The sequence below is a fragment of the Melanotaenia boesemani genome, chromosome 24 (assembly GCF_017639745.1).
Source record: "Melanotaenia boesemani isolate fMelBoe1 chromosome 24, fMelBoe1.pri, whole genome shotgun sequence".
Lineage (NCBI taxonomy): Eukaryota > Metazoa > Chordata > Actinopteri > Atheriniformes > Melanotaeniidae > Melanotaenia > Melanotaenia boesemani.
In genome coordinates, this window is record NC_055705.1 from 12,476,236 (window position 1) to 12,495,429 (window position 19,194).

The 19,194-nt window shown below is 38.6% G+C and overlaps 2 protein-coding genes across 2 annotated transcripts; one reads left to right on the forward strand and one right to left on the reverse strand.

Annotated features, from left to right (window-relative positions):
- Nucleotides 1–380: 380 nt before the first annotated feature.
- Nucleotides 381–2,933, reverse strand: LOC121635900 (putative methyltransferase DDB_G0268948). Its single transcript, XM_041979302.1, has 6 exons — nt 2,513–2,933; nt 2,202–2,362; nt 1,872–2,085; nt 1,258–1,361; nt 1,020–1,157; nt 381–538 (listed from the first exon to the last, which is right to left on the reverse strand). Exons 1-6 carry the CDS (start codon nt 2,618–2,620, stop codon nt 451–453), a joined length of 813 nt encoding a protein of 270 aa, XP_041835236.1. The 5' UTR covers nt 2,621–2,933; the 3' UTR covers nt 381–450.
- An 8,638-nt stretch (nt 2,934–11,571) lies between these two features.
- Nucleotides 11,572–13,676, forward strand: LOC121635838. The gene is made up of 2 exons (XM_041979195.1): nt 11,572–11,879; nt 12,242–13,676. Exons 1-2 carry the CDS (start codon nt 11,639–11,641, stop codon nt 13,546–13,548), a joined length of 1,548 nt encoding a protein of 515 aa, XP_041835129.1. The 5' UTR covers nt 11,572–11,638; the 3' UTR covers nt 13,549–13,676.
- Nucleotides 13,677–19,194: the final 5,518 nt, after the last annotated feature.

The window sequence follows — 19,194 nt, forward strand, 5'->3', positions numbered from 1 at the left end:
GATGTAGTACAGATGTAGGACAGATGTCAGCTGTCGGCCTGAGCGTAGATTATAACAAGTGTTGTGTTGGCCAGAAATAGTCCAAGTATGAGAAGCTGACCTGTATCTAGATTATGTTGAGATCCTGGTAGAAATGCGGTTTTGGCAGCAACATTCACACAGTCATAAGTCATAATTTAAGGCCAACTATGGGCCAAACAAAACTGCAGATTAAGCCAAACATTTTTTACCTATCTGGGATGGAATATCATCACCTGGATGAATGAGAACTTCTCAAAGACAATGTATGCTTTCACACCAGGACTATAACCCCTGATTGCTTATGTAGTATCATTGGTGCTTTTTGGAGTCTGAAATCATTACAACCAGTATATTTAATGAGTAACAATTTAATTAAATATTTTAAAAAAAGACCAAGAAACTTTTCTGTCTAAGATTTAGCCAGAAACATCAAGGTTTGCATGCCAGCCAGTAAAAATAATGAACAACCATTGTAACCTCGGTGTCAGGAGAGGAAGCCTTCATGGCAGACAGCAACCTGGGACAGAGGACAGAATGGTTAGATCAGATTTTCAATTTTATGGATCAACTGAAGGAGCAAATAAAAACAAACTGTCTCAAGAGATAGAACGCAAAACTGTGTGAACATGTTTTTAAACTGTCATAGTAATTTTATACAATGTCAAACTGTTAAAGTTACAGCTCAGCACTTCTGCTCCATATATTGTGCTTGCTGGGCTGTTCTGTCCTGTCATGGCAGGGGAATTAATGAAGGCTATGTTATCAAAGCAGTAAAAGCCTTCAATAGTTAAGCTTAGTCAAGCAATGCTTGGATTTTCTGATTAATGCATGAGACTGTGACAGCATTCAAAGATGAATTTCAGCAGTTTTTGATAGTGATAAATTCATTTAGGTGAGGATTATAAGACCAGTATTTAGTGCCAAGTGATTGGAGGAAAGAGCTCAAGGCCAAATGTTAACGATTAGACTGGCGGATGAGTTGGAGGTTAATATCTCACTTGTTCTGTATGTCATTGGAGAGACGTTCAGCCTCAGCAGGGTCCTTCTCTTTCAGTTTCTGGTAGTTGGAGAAGGTCTTCACCATGCCGATATATCCTCTCAGTGGCAGGGTCCTTTTTACATGCAAGCACTCGTTCCTAGACACACACATTAGTCGTCATGATGAGTGTAAACTGAACGTAGCGGTGCTAAGTCTTTACAATGTGTGCATAATGGGGGCCGTCAATAAACACTCACCACTCTTTGTCCTGGTAAGTGCAGGAGTTAAACATGTCCAGATAGATGTTCATGGAGCTGGGTCCCAGATAAGGACTTCGATAAGGAATCAGGGCAGCGTAAAACTGGAACAGAAATAAAAGAGGATTTAAAAATGGTGAGGGGGACAGTATTTGTTTTCTTTGATTAGTACATCTTTTAAAAGGATGTTGGTGTAAATGTCAGATGGTGGTTGTGAGACAGTACCAGTCAAAAGTTTGGAAACATTTTCCCATTAAATCCAATTGGTAAATGTGCCCAAGGAAAAAAAAGACTTTTCAGAAGGTATAAACACAAATTTCCAAATAAAATTGTGTTTTGCAGCATTTAATGTTTTCTGCTTTCTTTGGTATTATGTTTTCTGAAATGTACTTATTTTCCTGTATCAGTTACTTTTGTCATTTTTCATTCAATGCTGCTGACAACTATAGTCTCAGAAGAAATGTCTATAAAGCAGCTGGTTAAGCACCAAAAATCTAGTCCTACATTTTCCACAATACAGCTTATTCTTGCTTGGTTCCAGGAAATAAAGATATGTCCTTTTATCCTTTTAATCTCATGATCCTATGATCTAAGATGTCTGGGTTGAGATGGACCTCTTTGCAGATGTCATTGAGCGCATCAGAGACGTCCCCGTACTCCAGAGTCATGCTTAAGGAGTAGCTCAAGAGGGCCAGGCAGCCTCCAGATCGAAGCACCCTATCAGCCTCCTGGAGGAACCGTGGGCGGTCGAACCAATGGGCTGCTGTCATGGCTGTGACAAGGTCCACCTCTCCAGCTGCAAATGGCAGCTCCTCTGCCGGACACTCTCTGTGGTAGAAGTGGAAAGAGAGAAAATTAAAAGGTTAATGTTATATAGTTACATTACCCTGTTCTTTTCTTTTTAAAAAAAACCCTTTCCTACATTTTATTTTTTCCCTGCTTACCTGTATGAGACATTCGGTGGTCTACTATTGGCTGATGCTGCCTCCAGCTGAGCAGGGCTGATGTCTGTTCCAACCACTGTGGTGAAGTATGGAGCCAAGAGGATTGTCCCCTGTCCTGAGCCACAGCCCACATCCACTGCAAGTTTAAACTGATTTTGTGTCTGAGTGGATACAACATGCAAAGAAAAGACTGTTCACTGCTGATAGCAAAAAACAAAAAGCATCTGAAAATGATCTGCAAGCACTAAAACAATTAAGTGCAAGACAGGGTGTAAATAGTCACTGCTGCCTGGAAAAGGAAAAACAAATACCTTTTTCTTCATATAGTCCATAATCTTGCTGATTAGTTCTTGTGGTGCCACTCTGTACTGCAGGTAAGAAGCTGCATGATCTTTGCCTTCAAAGAGCCGCACAGCCATGTTTCTGTAACAACAGGAGAACTAAACCACCAAACCTGGAGTCAGAGCAAGTCGATGGGATCAGGCAGAGGCTCAGCCAGTCAGTCAGACAGAGAAACAGGCAGCAGCAGTAACCAGCGATCACCGGGCAGAAGAAAAGTCCACAAAACATGCAGCAGAAGTTAAAAATACCACACAGCAAAAATCCCAGCAGAGAGAGGACAATATGAAGTGAAGCTTCTGAAATAAGAGGTTTTCTATGTCTAAATAAAACAGGAAGCAATGAACGTTTGACAAGAAACTAGGGGAGATTCCACTGTGTCTGTCGGACAAGGTACACAGTGAGTTTGTCTGAATTTAACCAACAAATTACACATTAACAGACAAGATAAGACTGCCTTCCAGCCCCTTAAAGCTATTACATGGAATTAAATTAAGGCTGAAGCACCACAGTTACTGACAACTGATTTATCTGAGTTTTACAGTCTTCATGAGCCTTTGTGCTTTCATATGTGGTTTTATAAAGATGACAGGTGACAATAAACTCAAAATAAAACTCAACATTGGTCTATTGACTACTAAAGATCACCTAATGTGGTAAAAGAAACAGAATATTTCAATACATACAGCTTGTAATGTTTTAGTTATATATGAACATTACCATGTTCTTGATCATAATGCAGCATTCGTATTGCATAATCTCGCCAAATGCCACCAAGAGAGATGATATTTGTCGGTCCAAGCTGTTTACATTTCATGAAAAGTCATGTAAAAGTCACAAAACTACAAGATGTGATGACTGTGCAGGGTAAACTGGTCAAGAATGCAAAAGAAACACTAATCAAAGCTATTTTTTTTCCTTATTAAGTGTTTGTGCAGCAGTGATTAAAGCCACACAACGCAGCATCATCCTCAGTAAATAGTTGCTGATGAGAAAATATCATTGGCTGTTTTGCTTTTACAAACATTGCTTTACTTTTTGCATTACCTCTTTAGTTGCTTGATTATTTCCTAAAACCTAGACCCATTTTATAAATGTCTGATTTACATGTGCCACCCTATTCCTGGTCTGTGCCACTGCCTGGCCCTCTGGTATGAATAATTCTGTGCTGTAACTTTCGGCATGACTGGAGGTGAAATCTTATAGCTGTAAAGGTGGCATACTAGATTAACATGCTTGCACTTGCATGCATTAACCAGTAGATAGCAGTAAATACACGTATAGATGTTATAGTATGTGCCTAAAAGGATTGAGTTGCAGACAGTAGACGCAGATTGATATTATCAACTCATTCCCTTGTTAAATGTCACGTAGTGGGGCATACTGATATATTAAATGTGGTCAAATAAATAGCTAAACAGCATCATTAAAATATTTATCGAAATAGGTGAGAATGTATGAATATTTGCTGTCTTATTAAATACACAAAGTAAGAAGAAAAAAAAAGGACATCTGCTAAACCTCACTTGAGTCTTAATTTAAGGCATGGGCTTGTATTCTTGTCCCAGTCAACAAGCATTGATCTTTCCCATTCATCTGATCAATATCTGTTGTCAAATATGATTTGCAATAGGCCTCGTGTTCTGAAAGTGGGGGTGGTAAGGTGTCGGACATCTTTATCCAGTAAAAGAGCCTCACCACCATCAAACCCCACTGTGTTACTATGTGGAGCCATGCCTTGTGTCTTCCAATCAATCAGCTTTGATCAAATCTGTCAGCTGCACTCAAGTCACTGTCCATTCCTGGATGTGTATATGTGTGTAGCTGAGCCATCCTTTGCAGGACAACATTGTCAACATGTGTTTACCCAGACATGACCAATGTATCACCAAGTCTATACCACTGAGTCTTATTACTGTATCCACACACACATACACACATGCAGAAGCCATTAAAAAGACAAAGTTAATGGACTCAGACAAGCAGCATCATGTATAGCTTTAATATCTGCAGGCATCCTCGGCACAGTAAAAAAGAGCAGCGGAGGATGCATCGACTGTGACGAGCAGTGTTGCTAATGCTGCATGGGGAATTCTCCTGGAAAGCAATCACACAGGTAATCCACACTATATGAGAGAGAGACTTATTACAAATACTGGATTTAAAGTGAGGTTTTATCGTGAAGGCAGGCGCAGGAGAAAAAAAAATCACGATTTCTTACCTGGTTAAAAATAAATAACAGTTTTGAAATGTGAATGTAAGTCATGGATTGTGGAAAAGGATATATACGAGTGTGTTATTATATGCTTTTTAAATTCATTCCAACCAAAGGAAAAATATATGTAGGCAGAGTGTATACCTGCACACTGATTTTTTTTTCTTTTTTTTTCTGCTTCCTCTGACAGAGTGAGTACAGAGAGATACAGGCTTGGGGGATGGATAGATAGGCATTTGAGTAGAAAATCCCACTTCCCTGCGGAAATCTCAGCAGGTAGAAGCAGACTGCAGCTGCTGGATGAAATCCATGAATTTACAAAACAATCCTGTTGCCTCATTGAAAGCCATGTCATTTTTTGCAGGGGGAATTTTGTCATGGATCTTTGAATGTGGACCCCTGGGTCCTTATCCATATTTTTAAATTTGTATAACGAGTAAAACCTTGAAATGAAAATAATGATTACCAAAAAAAGCTCTAATGCTGTTTTTTTCAGCATTCTTTAATCAAGTTATGATATTAGAGCATTTTAAGTTTTAGAAAGTTAATGACATGCACCTGATAAGTTACGTGTAGATTATGCTAATATTCAAACACACACACTGCCAGTTTTGTTACTGGGCTAACTAAACTAGTTAACAGACAAATGAACTGTTAGCTTGGTTTGCATTAAGTGCAAGATCCATGGAAACAGTGTGACCATACTGTATGATTTTAAGAATTCGGAAGCAACTTTAAACCTTCTGAAACAATATTCCACACAAATTTAGTTTAGTAACATAAACATTGATTCATCGTTAGATGGTTGTTTACGCTTCACAGCTCTGATGAGGTGAAAGCGATAACTTTTACTGGCATTTTTTGTGAAATGCCAATAAATTATAATCAGCAGGTGCTGGCTCTAGAACTCATCTTACTAACTACACAGAGCAAAATATATACTCACACAACTTTTATTTTATTGTATTTCCTTTTTTATGTGTACTGTGTAGGCTGCTGTTATCTGTCTTTGTGAGATGACATAACGCCCGGGATAGCCGCAGTGTTTTGTGGGTCGAATCGCCATTTTGGTTGGTTACTCGTTGTAAAAAAACTCAATATTTTGCATCGTCTTTGCCTGCGGCGTTATCTCTGATAAAATGGGACAAATCGTGTTGTGTGAAAGGCTGCCACTAGTCTACACACTACAAAAATGGTAGTAAAGTTGGCCACGTTAGATTTTTTTCAGCTTCCCAATTGGAAAAGCAGCTGTGAACAGCAGGTTGAGAAAGTAACAAAGAGGTGTTGGATGGCTTGGCTCGCAGTGATGAGACAGAAGGACATCCCTTTCAACGTCATCTCTCAATTCATACGTTTGCTCTTGTCATTTTCATAAAGGCAAGTAGTTTTTTGTTGTTGATGTTTATTTTATAATAAATATGCTATTTTTTTGCTTTCTAAAGTCGCTCTATTCACATTGGCTAACTTCACTTGTAAACTACAGGCAAAGAGGGAAATAGAAACAGGTTAATCTGTTTATGTTAGATCAGTGTTTAGTTTATTTAATCATCTTGTAAATGCCACAGAGAAAATTATTTTAAATATACAGGTAAACAACAAGAATACATAATAACACAAATATGTACCAATGCATGAGATTTTCTCTTGTGCTCTGAGAGATCTGATGGGATGGTTAACTGGTCGGACTAAGTGGTTAAGATTGGATGCTTCACAATGTTAACTAGTTTTTAAATAAAACCAAATATGTGATTGCAGGTCAACCAGCTCATGAAATGATGAAGGCTGATCCAGACTGGGCACCTTCCCAACATCTGGGACACTCATCTGGTGCACCCACAAATGCTGCACACTCTGCAAGACGAAGTAGACGGAATCAACCGAAGAAAGAGACACTGCAGGCAGCAGAGATGGGGGTCCACCAGGATGCAGACACTGGAGAGCTATAGACCAAGGAGGGGACACCTGATGCTTAAGGAAAAAGCAGTCAGCAAATGAGTGAGGAGGGAACATCTGATGCTAGAGAGGAAAGCGGTCTGTTACCGACCAGAGAGGGGACACATAAGGCTGGAGAAGAAGGTGATCAGCTGATCAGAGAGAACGAGACACATGATGACAATGATGTTTGTATACAATTAGGCTTTTGGAAGTTTTCTTTTCACATTTCTTCATGCAAAAATGTGCAAGTTTTTTTTATGTTTTTGTACATGACTTAAACATGAATAATGTATGTCAATAGCATTTTTGAAGTCTTCTTGACTCTTCGTTGCCTCTCTTAAGCACATAAATAACCAGTGTCAGTTTTGATCATGAAAATGACTCTTCATCACTAATTCCATTAAAAAAAATCTTGTGGAGAAAAACACTGAATAGGAAATATGATTGTTAACCAAATGAGAAGCTTGACAGTTTTACTTATTCAGATATGTAATTGTAATTGAAATTCAGTCAGAATAAACAGTAGCAGCACAATTGTAAACAGATACAATAGCAATAAAAGAAAATACAAAATATGTGAAAGCCATGGAATATAAATAAAAACAGTGACAACCGCCTCCAGCTTAAACAGCATAGCGGCAACATGTGTGCATGTCTCATGTTATCCCAGCCATACGTGATGATATGGCTCAATGATGACCCAGGACTTCAGTGGAGGGTCAGCCAGGTGCTGGGAGCACAGGACCTGTAGACAACACATTGGCAGGCAGACAACTACAGTTTACAACAATGTTCAATCATTTGCTATATTTTGCTTCATTTATAAGGATGTCTATATTATTACAGTTTCTGGTTTACAGGCTGATGCCAGATTGACATATTTGCTTGAGTAATTTTGTTGTATGAAAATGTGGTATTATTATTTGACCATGTTCAACTTTGTCTGACTTCTGTAATATAAATATGAAGTTGTTTCTTTTGCAATATCGTAATACACATAAATCATTTATACCCACAGTTTAAATAAGTAAAGAAAATCAGGCAAAACAAGTAAAGTAACCCTAACCACCAGGCATAACTTCACTTAAAGAGCAACTGGCAGGTTAAGAGCATGATTAATGGTTTGGATTATGCATATTTTATAGTTAATATCTATTTAGTTTTTGTTGAAGTCCGTGAATAAGAAAATAAAGAAATCGGTTATGGACTATTAAAAACTGCTCAAATGACTGTAAAAATCTGTTTTGCCGGAAGTGACGTCACGTAAGGGACTCTGTTATGTACGTTATTGCTAACACAACAGTTATGGCTAACACAACGGAACGGAATGGGCGTGAGATTATGGAGGAAGAAGAAGATAATTTTATTTTTAGAAGTGAAGGACCGGATCCATACAGTTTTGAACCTGAAGCTACAAACAGAGTCACTGACAACCAGCAAAGGAGATCGTTGACGGGAAACAGGCAGCAGATTCAGTCATGGGCAGCTGAAAACATCTGGAGGATTAATCAAACAGTATGGTAAGTGATACAAATGTTTCGTAAATTTTCTTCCACATTAGCCTTCTGAATTGGGCAAGTAATACCTGGTTATGCTGCAGACCAGTGAAAAAATACAGTGTTTGCAATAGCAAATAGATTTTAAAGCCTTTTACTTACTGCAGCCGATAGGAAGACATCCCTGTCCTGCCCCGCCCTGACAGGTTTGTTTTAAAAATCACGTTTCGCCACAAAAAAAACAACTTCAAGCTGCTACTATGTCACTAGCGATTCGTGACAAAACATTGGTTAAATAAAATAGTTCTGTGGCAGATAATGCCTATAAAAGCTGTGCAATGGCTACCCCGTTCACACAGTTGTAGACAGAAAAACGCTGTTCTAATCAAATCATCTGATGATACGTAGGCTAGTGCCCAAAGTAGCCTCGCTAAGGCTCCATCATCTAATCCACGTCGGGTAGCCTAATTAACAGCGCAACACAGTCATTTTAGACTATAAACAACTTTCTGAATTGTGTTGATTGATCAAGGAATACCAGAGTTATAATCTTTTTTCTGAAGTTGGTCAGACTGGATGTGCGTGTAGTGCGCAAAAAAAGCCCACGCTGTTCTAAACTCATAAATACCTCATAGAATGTACGTGCTGTAATGTCTTAGTTTTACCAGCACTCTCTAAACTTAGAAGCAGACTATTTCAATGGGGTATTTAAATACGCTTAAAAAAAAAAAAAAAAAAAAACTGGAAGAAAATTTGTTGCGCCAGGATGCTGGTTCCATGACGAAGGATGGATCTGCGCACTGGCTGAGCAGATCCATCGCTTGTTTTTTTTTTGTTTTGTTTTTTCGCTAAACTTACCTTTTTTTCTAATCCAACACTTGGTCTCAGCTTTTTCAGGATGTGTATAATTTTGCACTTTTTTCCCAATGATAAATAAAGCCTGATTCTGAGGTTTAAAGATATTGTTAAAACAGAAAAACTATTTTTAAAACTGGATTGTAAACCCTTCTGAATAATGGTCATTCCACATATGATGCCATGTGCACTGCAGTCTTAACACTTTATCCCCCAAACAACAGAGCCCACAACTCTCACCCACAATTGGTAATCCCTCTTCCCCCTATATTCAGCAAGGCCAGTGACAACAGAAAAAAGGGCATCTCAGCTTTATGTATTACATGAAATGTTTCAGCATGTTATAAGCAGCTATGACTACGGATGAAATATAAACATTTAATTTTTAAAGCCTGTATGTAAAAGTAAAAAAAATAAAAATCTTTACATGGTTGAACATATATTTACAACACTGTATCTACATTTAACAACAGAAATTCTTTAACAGCATGTTATCTAATTACAGGTGTTTATGTGGACACTGTCAGCCCATGAGCAGTGCGGAGGAGAGCATATGCTGCAGGGAGATTCCTGCAATTTGGAGCCTCGTCGAAGACCTCCATCCACAACCCAAAGGCATTACTTGTGTGGGACAGCATCCTGGGTTCTCTGCATGCTGTTTGAACCCCTGGGTGCTTCAGGTGGCCTACAGCGCTTTCAAGCAGGAACATGGTCCACTTGATCTGACCCAAAATGAACAGTTCAGGTATACTGCCTACAGGCAGATGGTACGCTGGGCACATGGAGTGCTTGGACGACATGTGAGGAAACCTCTTCCAGCATGTGTTGTCTCAGCAATCCGGTTAGCTTTCCCTGATGAACATGGTGTCTACCAAGGTTTCAGATGGCCTGACCTGTAACACATACAAGACATGTCTTCCTATTCTGTAAATTGTAATAATAAATAAAATATTTTGCTTCCATCTCAATGTCATCTTTCTGTTATGATCATCTTCCTGGATTTATTTAATAAGTTCTAATTATTAGAAGCAAAACATCTTATTTAAACTTGTTGCTAGAAGTAAATAAAGCTCAATTAATTTACACAGTCATACAGGAATTACAAAGAGAGAATAGAGATAGAAAATACACTCTGAAATACACAGGCACATATTAGATGGTCCAGAATCTTATGGATTATATAATTCTGCGGGAAAATAGATGGCCATTATTTGAAGAAAATGTGCGCGATGCCTTCAATTATTTACCATATGGCTCCTTCTTTACTGGACGCACAGTGAATCCACCTTTGCAAACGGGATTAAATATGTTGAAACTGTCCTCAATAATAAGTAGTAAAAAGGGGACAATTCCGTTTTATGAGAAAAGGTTATAAACAGGTTAAAAAACAGAGAGAAAAACTTACTCTGCTCGTCTCCCGTTTCCGATGGGCGGCCCACGGCTTCCCCGGTGAAGGCAGACGTGATGGGGCACCTGCTGCTGCTAGCATGCTAGCCGTAGCATGAACAGTGGGAACTGCATCAGACCTTAAACGCACTGACCTCATGGTCTTGTACCCCATCTTAAACGCAGTTAGGTCACTAAGCATATAGTCCGTTTCCACAAAGTGTGCGCTGCAAATGACGGAGTTTTTGGGATGAACGGACTTGAAAGTGAAGTCTTGGCGCCTAGCCTGGACAAACCTGACCCAGGAGCGAAAGGTGGGGCTCTTCTTGTTAGGGAAACTGTGGACACGATGTCCAGAGAGACTTGAATTTGTGCAGGATGCACAAACACAAGTATTCACCATGGTGATGTTCCAGAAATCTTTAGTTTTACTATTAGAAGTCTGGAGTAAAAAACACAGCCGATGCCTACGATAAACTGAGCTGATAGCCGCTGGCGTATGGGCTCGTTTACCTTACATGACGTCACGTATCACGTGACAGGAAAAGTTATGTTTTTTAAAGCACTGGATCGCAGACGAGCTGAATTAAGTGCAATTACAAAAAATGAAATTTTAAGAAGCTTTTATTTATGCCACAGTGTCTCTCGGACTTTTTCAAAACGTCATATTGTGGAAAATTCAACCTGAAAGATGCTCTTTAACAGCAGGTTAGCATACCTTTGCTGTGAGACTGTGGTGGAAGTGTGAACAGATCCTGCACCCAGCCATTCCTGAAATGTCTGTGAGCTTTGATAGATTTGTAGTTTCTGAACTGTTCATACACTGATACCATAAACAAGGTGGTTTGTTATGTCCACCAATGAGGATGGAGGTAGTAATGTGGCGTAGGAGCTCTAATCCTTAGCTTAATAAAGATCTATGTCGACAATTTGGCCAAATACCGATCCCCGGCCTTCTTGATAAGTTTGTCCCTGTACGGTATCCTCGCGTCATTTTTATTTTTGTTTTTACTTATTTAAAACGTACTACTAACTAAACTTCTGCTCCTCCTGTCTTTGTTGTTTATATCCGAGATACATCCAGAATGGCGCATGGGGGCGTGTCTGCTTGTTAGGTCACGTGTCTGACGGACATACTAGCACCGCGGTGGCTCACGGGAAAAATAGTTGTTGTTGTTGTTGGAGGCTACTCGTGAGGCACAGTGGTCGAGATGGGGAGAACTTGTTGCATAATCGGTTGCAATGTTCGCTCACACGATCGACAAAGGAAAAAAGTAGCAAACGGGCTGTCTTTTTATTCTTTTCCTGCATGGAAAAAAAGTCAAGGAAATCTTGTGTCCGAAGTAACAAGGAGGAGGCGGATGGCGTGGATATCCGCCGTGAGACGCAAGGACATAACTTTCGCTGATATCTCAAAGTGGTTGAAAGTGTGCTCAAGGCATTTTCATTCTGGTAAGTGTGAACATTTCGCTTAGTGAGACGATTGTGCGTATTATGTTTCGTATCTGATAAAATTAAAAGCTCCTGTATATGTTTTTAGCCTAGCACCAGTCGACAAAGCTAGCTAGCATGCTAAGGAAGCGTAGTTGAATGAATGGGACCCAAACAGCGCTCGACTGAACTATTCCGAGAAACTGAATGTAACCCATTCGGAACTAGGGCTGTTTTTTTAAAAGTTGTTTTTAGCTGTAAATGAAGCTTTACAAATTTCCCTAATAATCCCTATAAGGCCCTGTCTGGTTTGCCTGATGCATTCAGAGCACGTGTTAAATTTAATAATCTGACGTAACGTGTATACTTTTCTCACCTCGTAGGTAAACCAGCATACGAGATGAACGAGTTACATCCAGATTGGGCTCCATCCCTGCATCTGGGTTACTCCGAAGACAAAGTCTCAGACTGGGATGCCTGCACACAACACAGATATAGTGCATCCATGGGAGGAGACCAAACCAAACAAAGAAGCATGAATGAAAATGAAAGCGACGAAGTCCAAGCAGAGACAGGAGCTGTTGAAAAGGAGGAGCATGAACTTAAAGAAGAGGAGCATGAATGTAAAGAAGAGGCAGAAGCAGTAGAAGGAGAAGAGCTAGGAGAACAGACTGAAATGGATGAACCAGCTGCTAAGAGAAAGAAAACAGAATGGCACTTCTGTGTGCAAAGCAATGCAGAAATAACCCATCTTTTGCAGGAAAACAGGGAGCTTAGGTCTGCAATGAACAAGTTTAAGATGGATGAGGAATTTTTCAAAGACGATACAGAGAAAGTAGAGTACTACACAGGATTCCCATATTTTGCCATTTTGTTGTCGATGTTTACCACTGTTAAACCATTCCTGCCACCTGCGAAGAAGTTATCACAATTTCAGATGGTTTTACTGACACTCATTCGTCTGAGGCTTGATCTTCCTGTCCATCATCTTTCCTACCTTTTTAATGCGACACATAAAACTTTTTCCACTACCTTTGCTGAAACCATAAATGTGTTGCATGCACATCTTGCTCCGTTGCACTGGCCTGAGAGACGCTGTTTACTGGACACAATGCCACATCAATTTTTGGAAGCTTTTGGAAAGCGAGTTGCAATTATTGTTGACTGTTTTGAAATACACATTGAGAGCCTGTCAGATTTAAAAGCACGTGCACACACAATGAAATACCTGGTAGGAATTACACCCCAAGGCCAAATCTCATTTCTTTCAAAGGGATGGGGGGGACAAGCCTCAGACAAGTATATAACAGAGAACTGTGGGCTTCTTAACAAATTGCTGCCTGGTGATGTTGTTTTAGCCGACCGAGGCTTTGATATCAAGGAAAGTTTGGGAATGATGTGCGCAGAAGTTCAAATACCTGCATTTACTACAGGCAGATGTCAGCTTGATATTAAAGATGTTGAAGACACACATGCCACAACACACCTTAGGATGCATGTAGAAAAAGTGATGGATAGCTTGCGCAACAAGTACACATTGTTAAAAAAGACACAACCTATAAGTATGCTGCTTCCCAGTGAGGATGACGAGTTTACACTTCTTGATAAAATTGTGAATGTTTGTTGCAAACTTGTAAACATGTGTCCTAGTGTTGTAAAACCTGATGAAACAGCAACGTGTGCATGTTGAACAGTGTGTGTGATTATGTGACAAATCCTCCATTGAACTTGTCACTGAAGTACAGGGCTTCTGTCTGATTTATAGTTGAAACGGATTGTGGAAAACAGAAAATGATTCAATAAAATCTCAAAGTGTAATTGGGTGTTTTGTTGTGCTTCATACAAAATATCTCAAGTAATAAACCATAGGACACACACACACACACACATATATATATATATATATATATAATGATGACAGCCTTAAAAACATTTTAAAAGAGGAAACATGGCGATTAAGTAACAACACAATATGACTTCAAAATCACTCTGAACGCAGAACTTTTTGAAGCAGATAACCAGACAGTAAACTGCAGTTTAAGTCTTTAAAACACATTTTCTGCTTTGAGCCTTGCTTGACCCTCCCATAGTACTTTTTGTAACAGGCTGCACAGTCAACAGAAATAACTTCAATTACTGTACTTTTTTTTTTTTTTTTTTTTTTTGCTTTCCCTGTTTGGTCAGGTCCAGCAAGGTTACATAAATTCCATAATACCAAAGAAATAAGATAAAATATAATTTTTAAACAAATAAAGAAATACATGCATTTTCAAGAGGAGCCTTTTACCCATAAAGCTCCTCGTGGCACAACCCTGCAGCCAGACCATCATTCTGTTTGCCACCATGTTGATAAGGACAAGTTAAAAAAGAAGAAAAAAATAAATAAATAAATAAAAATTCTCAAAATTGAAACCACAGGGAAGAAAACTGACCATTCACATTGGACTCTGTCTAGATTTTCTATAGGAACTACTATAAGACAAGCTCAGATACATGTAGCAGGAATAGAAATAAAGATAATGCTTAGAAGAAGATGATAAATAATCGTAAATTTGGTTACGTGTTTTTTATATCACATGAACAGTTTCCTCATTTCCTTCTGAACAGAGAAAAACAACGCCAATTTTTACTAAAGAATCTCATTAAAGTTTATGAATCATATATATTTTTACGGTTTTTATTGTAGAAATCAATATCCTTATCACAGAAATCTGTAATACATAAAAACCGATAAGTTTTTATGTCATTTAAGAAAATAAAAATCAATCTATTGCAAGTTTCTGAAGAGAATGAAAGAAATAAGCCCAGTGTTTCGTTGTCTTTTTACTGTGGTGCTGGGCATTGGGCCAAATTGTGTTTCCAATCTCTCGTAGGATATGAGAATCTTAAATCTCCAACCATTAAAACTTCACTTGAGACTGTGTTTTCTTCACAGCCAGTTGTAAAGAACAAATATCGCCAGTATCGAAGAGATCTGATCAACTCGGAGGCTGTTTTTTTTAATAGCCGAGGCGTTTGCTCTGAGATGCACTCGGAGGACTAATCCCACTCTCTGAGGAGAGAGGTAGGTATTGGCTTTGATGATAGAAATGGATTAAACAGATTACATTAAAGGCCAGTCTAATTGAACCAATCTATCCTCATTCTGCCGCTGTAAGATAAATGATGAGAGGGCAAGATAGGATATATAGGTCATGTATTTGTATGTCTGGCTCTGGGTTTCTCTGGACGTTTGCAGGCTCGCTTGAAAAATACACCAAAAGCAGCACTTTCTTCTTCTTGAAAGAAGTTCTGAAATCTGTACAGTTCTTTTTATGTTTGTCTTTTTGTTATTTACTGCTGGTTTATCTTAATTAATTTCTGCAGAAGATAAAATAAGCATATTTTTTTTTGGCCAGTAGCTGCCGTCATTGTTATAAAAATATCAGCCTGTACACTTGCTTGATTCCAATTACTTCTTGCTTTTCTTCTTTAGTTTGCAACTAAAATTGTTGCTGAGAAGTTTATTACTGCTTTTCTGGGTTCACATTTTGAAGAAAGAAGAAACAAAAAGGAAGAAAAATTCTTACAAAGTTAAAAAAAAAATGATTTGGCTTCATATTCCATCTCTACATGATGTATTTTAAAGAATCAAGTGGATTTTAAAGGTAATTTTGCTTCAGAAAACGGGTATGGTTCATTTAAATTTGTAGATAAAAGGTATAAAAACATGCACAGAAAGTGCTGCTAATGCAAAAAATGATCACAACTGTCTATTTGCTATTTAAAGGTATTGACATTCTAATTGTAGAAAAAATTACAGATAAAAAAGATATTAAAATTACAAATATTTAATGGTAGAATTTTTGTTTTACTCTATCAAACTGTGATCACTTGGGTAAATGCAGCTTTTAAATCCCGCTAAAAAGCCTTTACCTTTAACTTTTAAATGATTGCCCCTGTGAGTGTGTACCTGTCCTCTCAGGCAGGGTTGTTATTGACGGGGTCTGGTTGCAGCAAGCTTGATGGAGTGACCTTTCCTTCCAACCTTGTTATCAACGTGAACTCGTTAAGCCGGACTGTTTAATTAGCAGCCGAATGGCAATCAGGGAGGAGTCAGAGACCTCTCTGGTCATAGACACGGATCAATGGTCTTCAGGGAGCCTTTGCACTCTGCAACAGGAGACCTTTACTCTTACTCTGTGTATATGATGTTTGCATATGCATACTTACACATGCATGCAATTATACACAAATATTTACTACTTTAACTTAAGTTAAGACTCTGGTGGCAGCTGGGTGGATTTTTCTGAGAATATTTAAATAAATTATCAATTTTAAACAAATTACTTAACCACTGAGGGATCTAAGCATAGCATTTTTATGATACACACTCAAGATTCACCATATAAGGTTCTCTGTCCTACAGACTGGATTCACACACGAACATGTCTTCTACGCACACGAACATCCTATATGCAAACTCTATGATTGGAGGATACAGGACTGAGGAATTTTCTTTGTTTAAACCCTATATAAGACAGAACGACACATCAGGTCTTTGGGTCTTCGTTCTGGTTTTAGGACCTCCAGATTTTGCTGCAGAAATCTGTTTTGATGTCTGAACTTTTGTAATAAACTTCTTTTTATTATTCAAGTCAGCATCCAGAGACATTTTTGCCTGAGGTTCAACTTTTCCACATCTCCTTATCAAGATACATCCCCACCTCAAAACATATTTGTGCAAGGTGGATTCTGATGTTTAGCATGAACTGTATAAGGCTGTAAGATACTAAATCTGAAAGCTAACAGCAGACGATTCTTATGTTTCTTTTAGCTCAAACAGTAAGGAAATTTGTGTATGGTGAATTATTTCTTTGTTACATAAATGCTTCTTATTAATAAATCTTATACCATTGTAAAGTCTGTATTTCTCTTTTAAATGGTGCATCATTTAGAAGGAAAGTTTATTTGTGGGATGAGCAGCTGAGTTGGGTATGTGGGTGAGCTCAATCGAAAAGACAAACTGGCAGTTTAATAATTTATTCAATTTAACAGAGGCCTCAGTAGCATGTGGTAAAATAAAACACTCTTGGAACTATCTACTCAAGTAGTGCTGGTCACACACTGTTTTAGGCTGGAATTCCGTTCTTCAGCCAGTATTTGTGTCACTCATAAACAAGCACAACAAAGCTGATCCCACAAGTGTTCATTGGTGCTGAGGTTTTGGACTGCAGGCAGGCCGTCCCTTTCTCTCCACTTCAAAATTCTAGGTGTAGTCTCTGATAAAACCTGCTGTGTGGGATCAGTTGTTGTCATCTTGGAGAACAGTTTCGTCCCAGCAGATATAGGACTGCCTCTGGCTGCAGAATCTCATCACCATGTCTCTTGAGTGAGATTGTCTCCACTGATGACAAGCCTTGTTTTTCTAGTAAGCATGATGCCAACCCACACCATCACACTACCTCCGCCAAAAGTGCAGTAATCAACGCAGTGTTCTTTGTGTATTTTCCACACTGTTATCCATCAGCCCACGATCCAATGAAATAATTTGATAGTGATTTTCCTGTAATAAGAAATGAGGGAAATTACTTCTTTCCAAATACCAGTTTTATAATAATTTGATAGCGACATAAAAAACACATCAACAAATTAGAAAACAAACAATATTTTGGAATTTTGGTTCTTTGTATTTTGTTATTTTAATGTCAGAAATGTTATTTTTTTCTTCTTCTATTGTGTCCGTTTTTCTTTTGTCTACTTGCAATATTATTGCATTGCATTTGGTTTTCTGAACTTTTATAGTTTGGGTTTTGATGTGACTGATCGATTTAAGAAACATTTATCATATTTAATCATAATGAAAATATCTGTTTTTTTTTTTTTTGTTTTTGTCTTTTTTTTTTTTTTGCTCAGTGATGTTCAATGATCTCAACCAGTCATTTGTAGTGTATAGTGAAAAACTTAAAAGTCATATATGCCTAGTGTCATCTGTTTTAAGCAGGTTCTTTACTGTTTCTGCAGCTGGGGTGTCACTTACCACTGCAGAAGGCTACCTGATAAAAGGAAGAGTTTCTCACCAATAAACTCCAACCAGCATCTGTGGGATGAATCTGAACATTAAATATCAGGCGTCAAGTGGTCCTGACAACACACATGTCTGTGTGTCAGGCTGGAAATGAGATTGTGTTGTCAGGGCCAGTGTGCAAAATCGTATTTCATGTTCAGGTTCATAAATGCTGTTTGGAGCTGACATCAGGTCTTTGTGCATGCCCATTTGTTTCTTCCATATCAAACAGGAAAACACATTTTCAGAGAGAGCTGACTTAAGGGAAACTTAACAACCTTAAACGTATAGATAATGAAGTGTCCAAGCAGGATTTGTAAACATCATCCCACCAATATCCTTCCCACCGTGATAGTCTAAAACACCATTGTGAGACTGATATCCTACTTTTATTAAAAAACTGACTGCAGTGGCAAAATGATAAAAAAAAACTGTGGTTGACAAGCACACACAAAAACATGCTTTCTAGAGTGTGTGTGTAAACACGTGCATGTTTAAACTCAGGTACACAAACACTGAGGCAAAGAAATGTGGGGCGGGTGCCAACAGCCACTGCACCTGGTGAGATCCAAGAAAAAGTGAGAGGCATAAAAAAAGAAAGGAAAAAAAAGAAAGAAAAAAAAAGCTGAACGCTCAGGTCTGTTGATCTATTTTTACTGCAGAGCAGGGGGCAGAGGGAGAGACAGACAGAGAGAGCTTCCTGCATAATGCATGGCCCTGTAGAGCAGCAGTGGCTTTTACACTGCACTCTCTCACTGGGCTTCCAGGTGTCTGCGATGTCTGTCAAACAGGCTGCATATAGCAGAGCCAGGTGCTCTCACACGGTGCTTTGGTTGATCTAAGACCACCAGCCTCCCCAGCTGCTTGTTCTCTCTCCAAACACAAGATCTTCCCTGTGGTTTCATTCAAAGCCTTCTTAGAAGAATAAGCATTCAGATTCAGGAAGAGAGGTGTACACTCATAGATGTTACAGTGCACAGTCCTTTTGTTCATTGTCTTGTTTTGTTTAGTGGCAAATTATGAATGAAACTTTTGAAATCTTGGAACTGAATTTTAATTAGATCAAGGAACTCACAACATTCAGCTTGGCTCTCTTAGGATGTTTTTTTAAGGATCGTTTTACCTGTTGTAGAAGTGTGTGTGACGTTTCCCTCCAATAATTGGTTGTATTAGAAAGAATCAGTTCTTCTATATTCTAATTTTCACTGGCTAAAGCAGAAAGTCTCAAAGCATACAGCTGGACTTCATCAGTCCTCAAGATTTGTTTCCAAATATGAGACTTGTTTACCT

Excerpts from the sequence above, each read along its gene's own strand:
- LOC121635838 (XM_041979195.1), top strand. The coding sequence starts at position 11,639 with ATGGGGAGAACTTGTTGCATAATCGGTTGCAATGTTCGCTCACACGAT. Across the intron at positions 11,880-12,241 it reads CTCAAGGCATTTTCATTCTG|GTAAACCAGCATACGAGATG; the intron begins GTAAGTGTGAAC and ends CTCACCTCGTAG.
- LOC121635900 (XM_041979302.1), bottom strand. The coding sequence starts at position 2,620 with ATGGCTGTGCGGCTCTTTGAAGGCAAAGATCATGCAGCTTCTTACCTG. Across the intron at positions 2,363-2,512 it reads TGGACTATATGAAGAAAAAG|ACACAAAATCAGTTTAAACT; the intron begins GTATTTGTTTTT and ends GTATCCACTCAG. Across the intron at positions 1,362-1,871 it reads TCAATGACATCTGCAAAGAG|TTTTACGCTGCCCTGATTCC; the intron begins GTCCATCTCAAC and ends TTTCTGTTCCAG.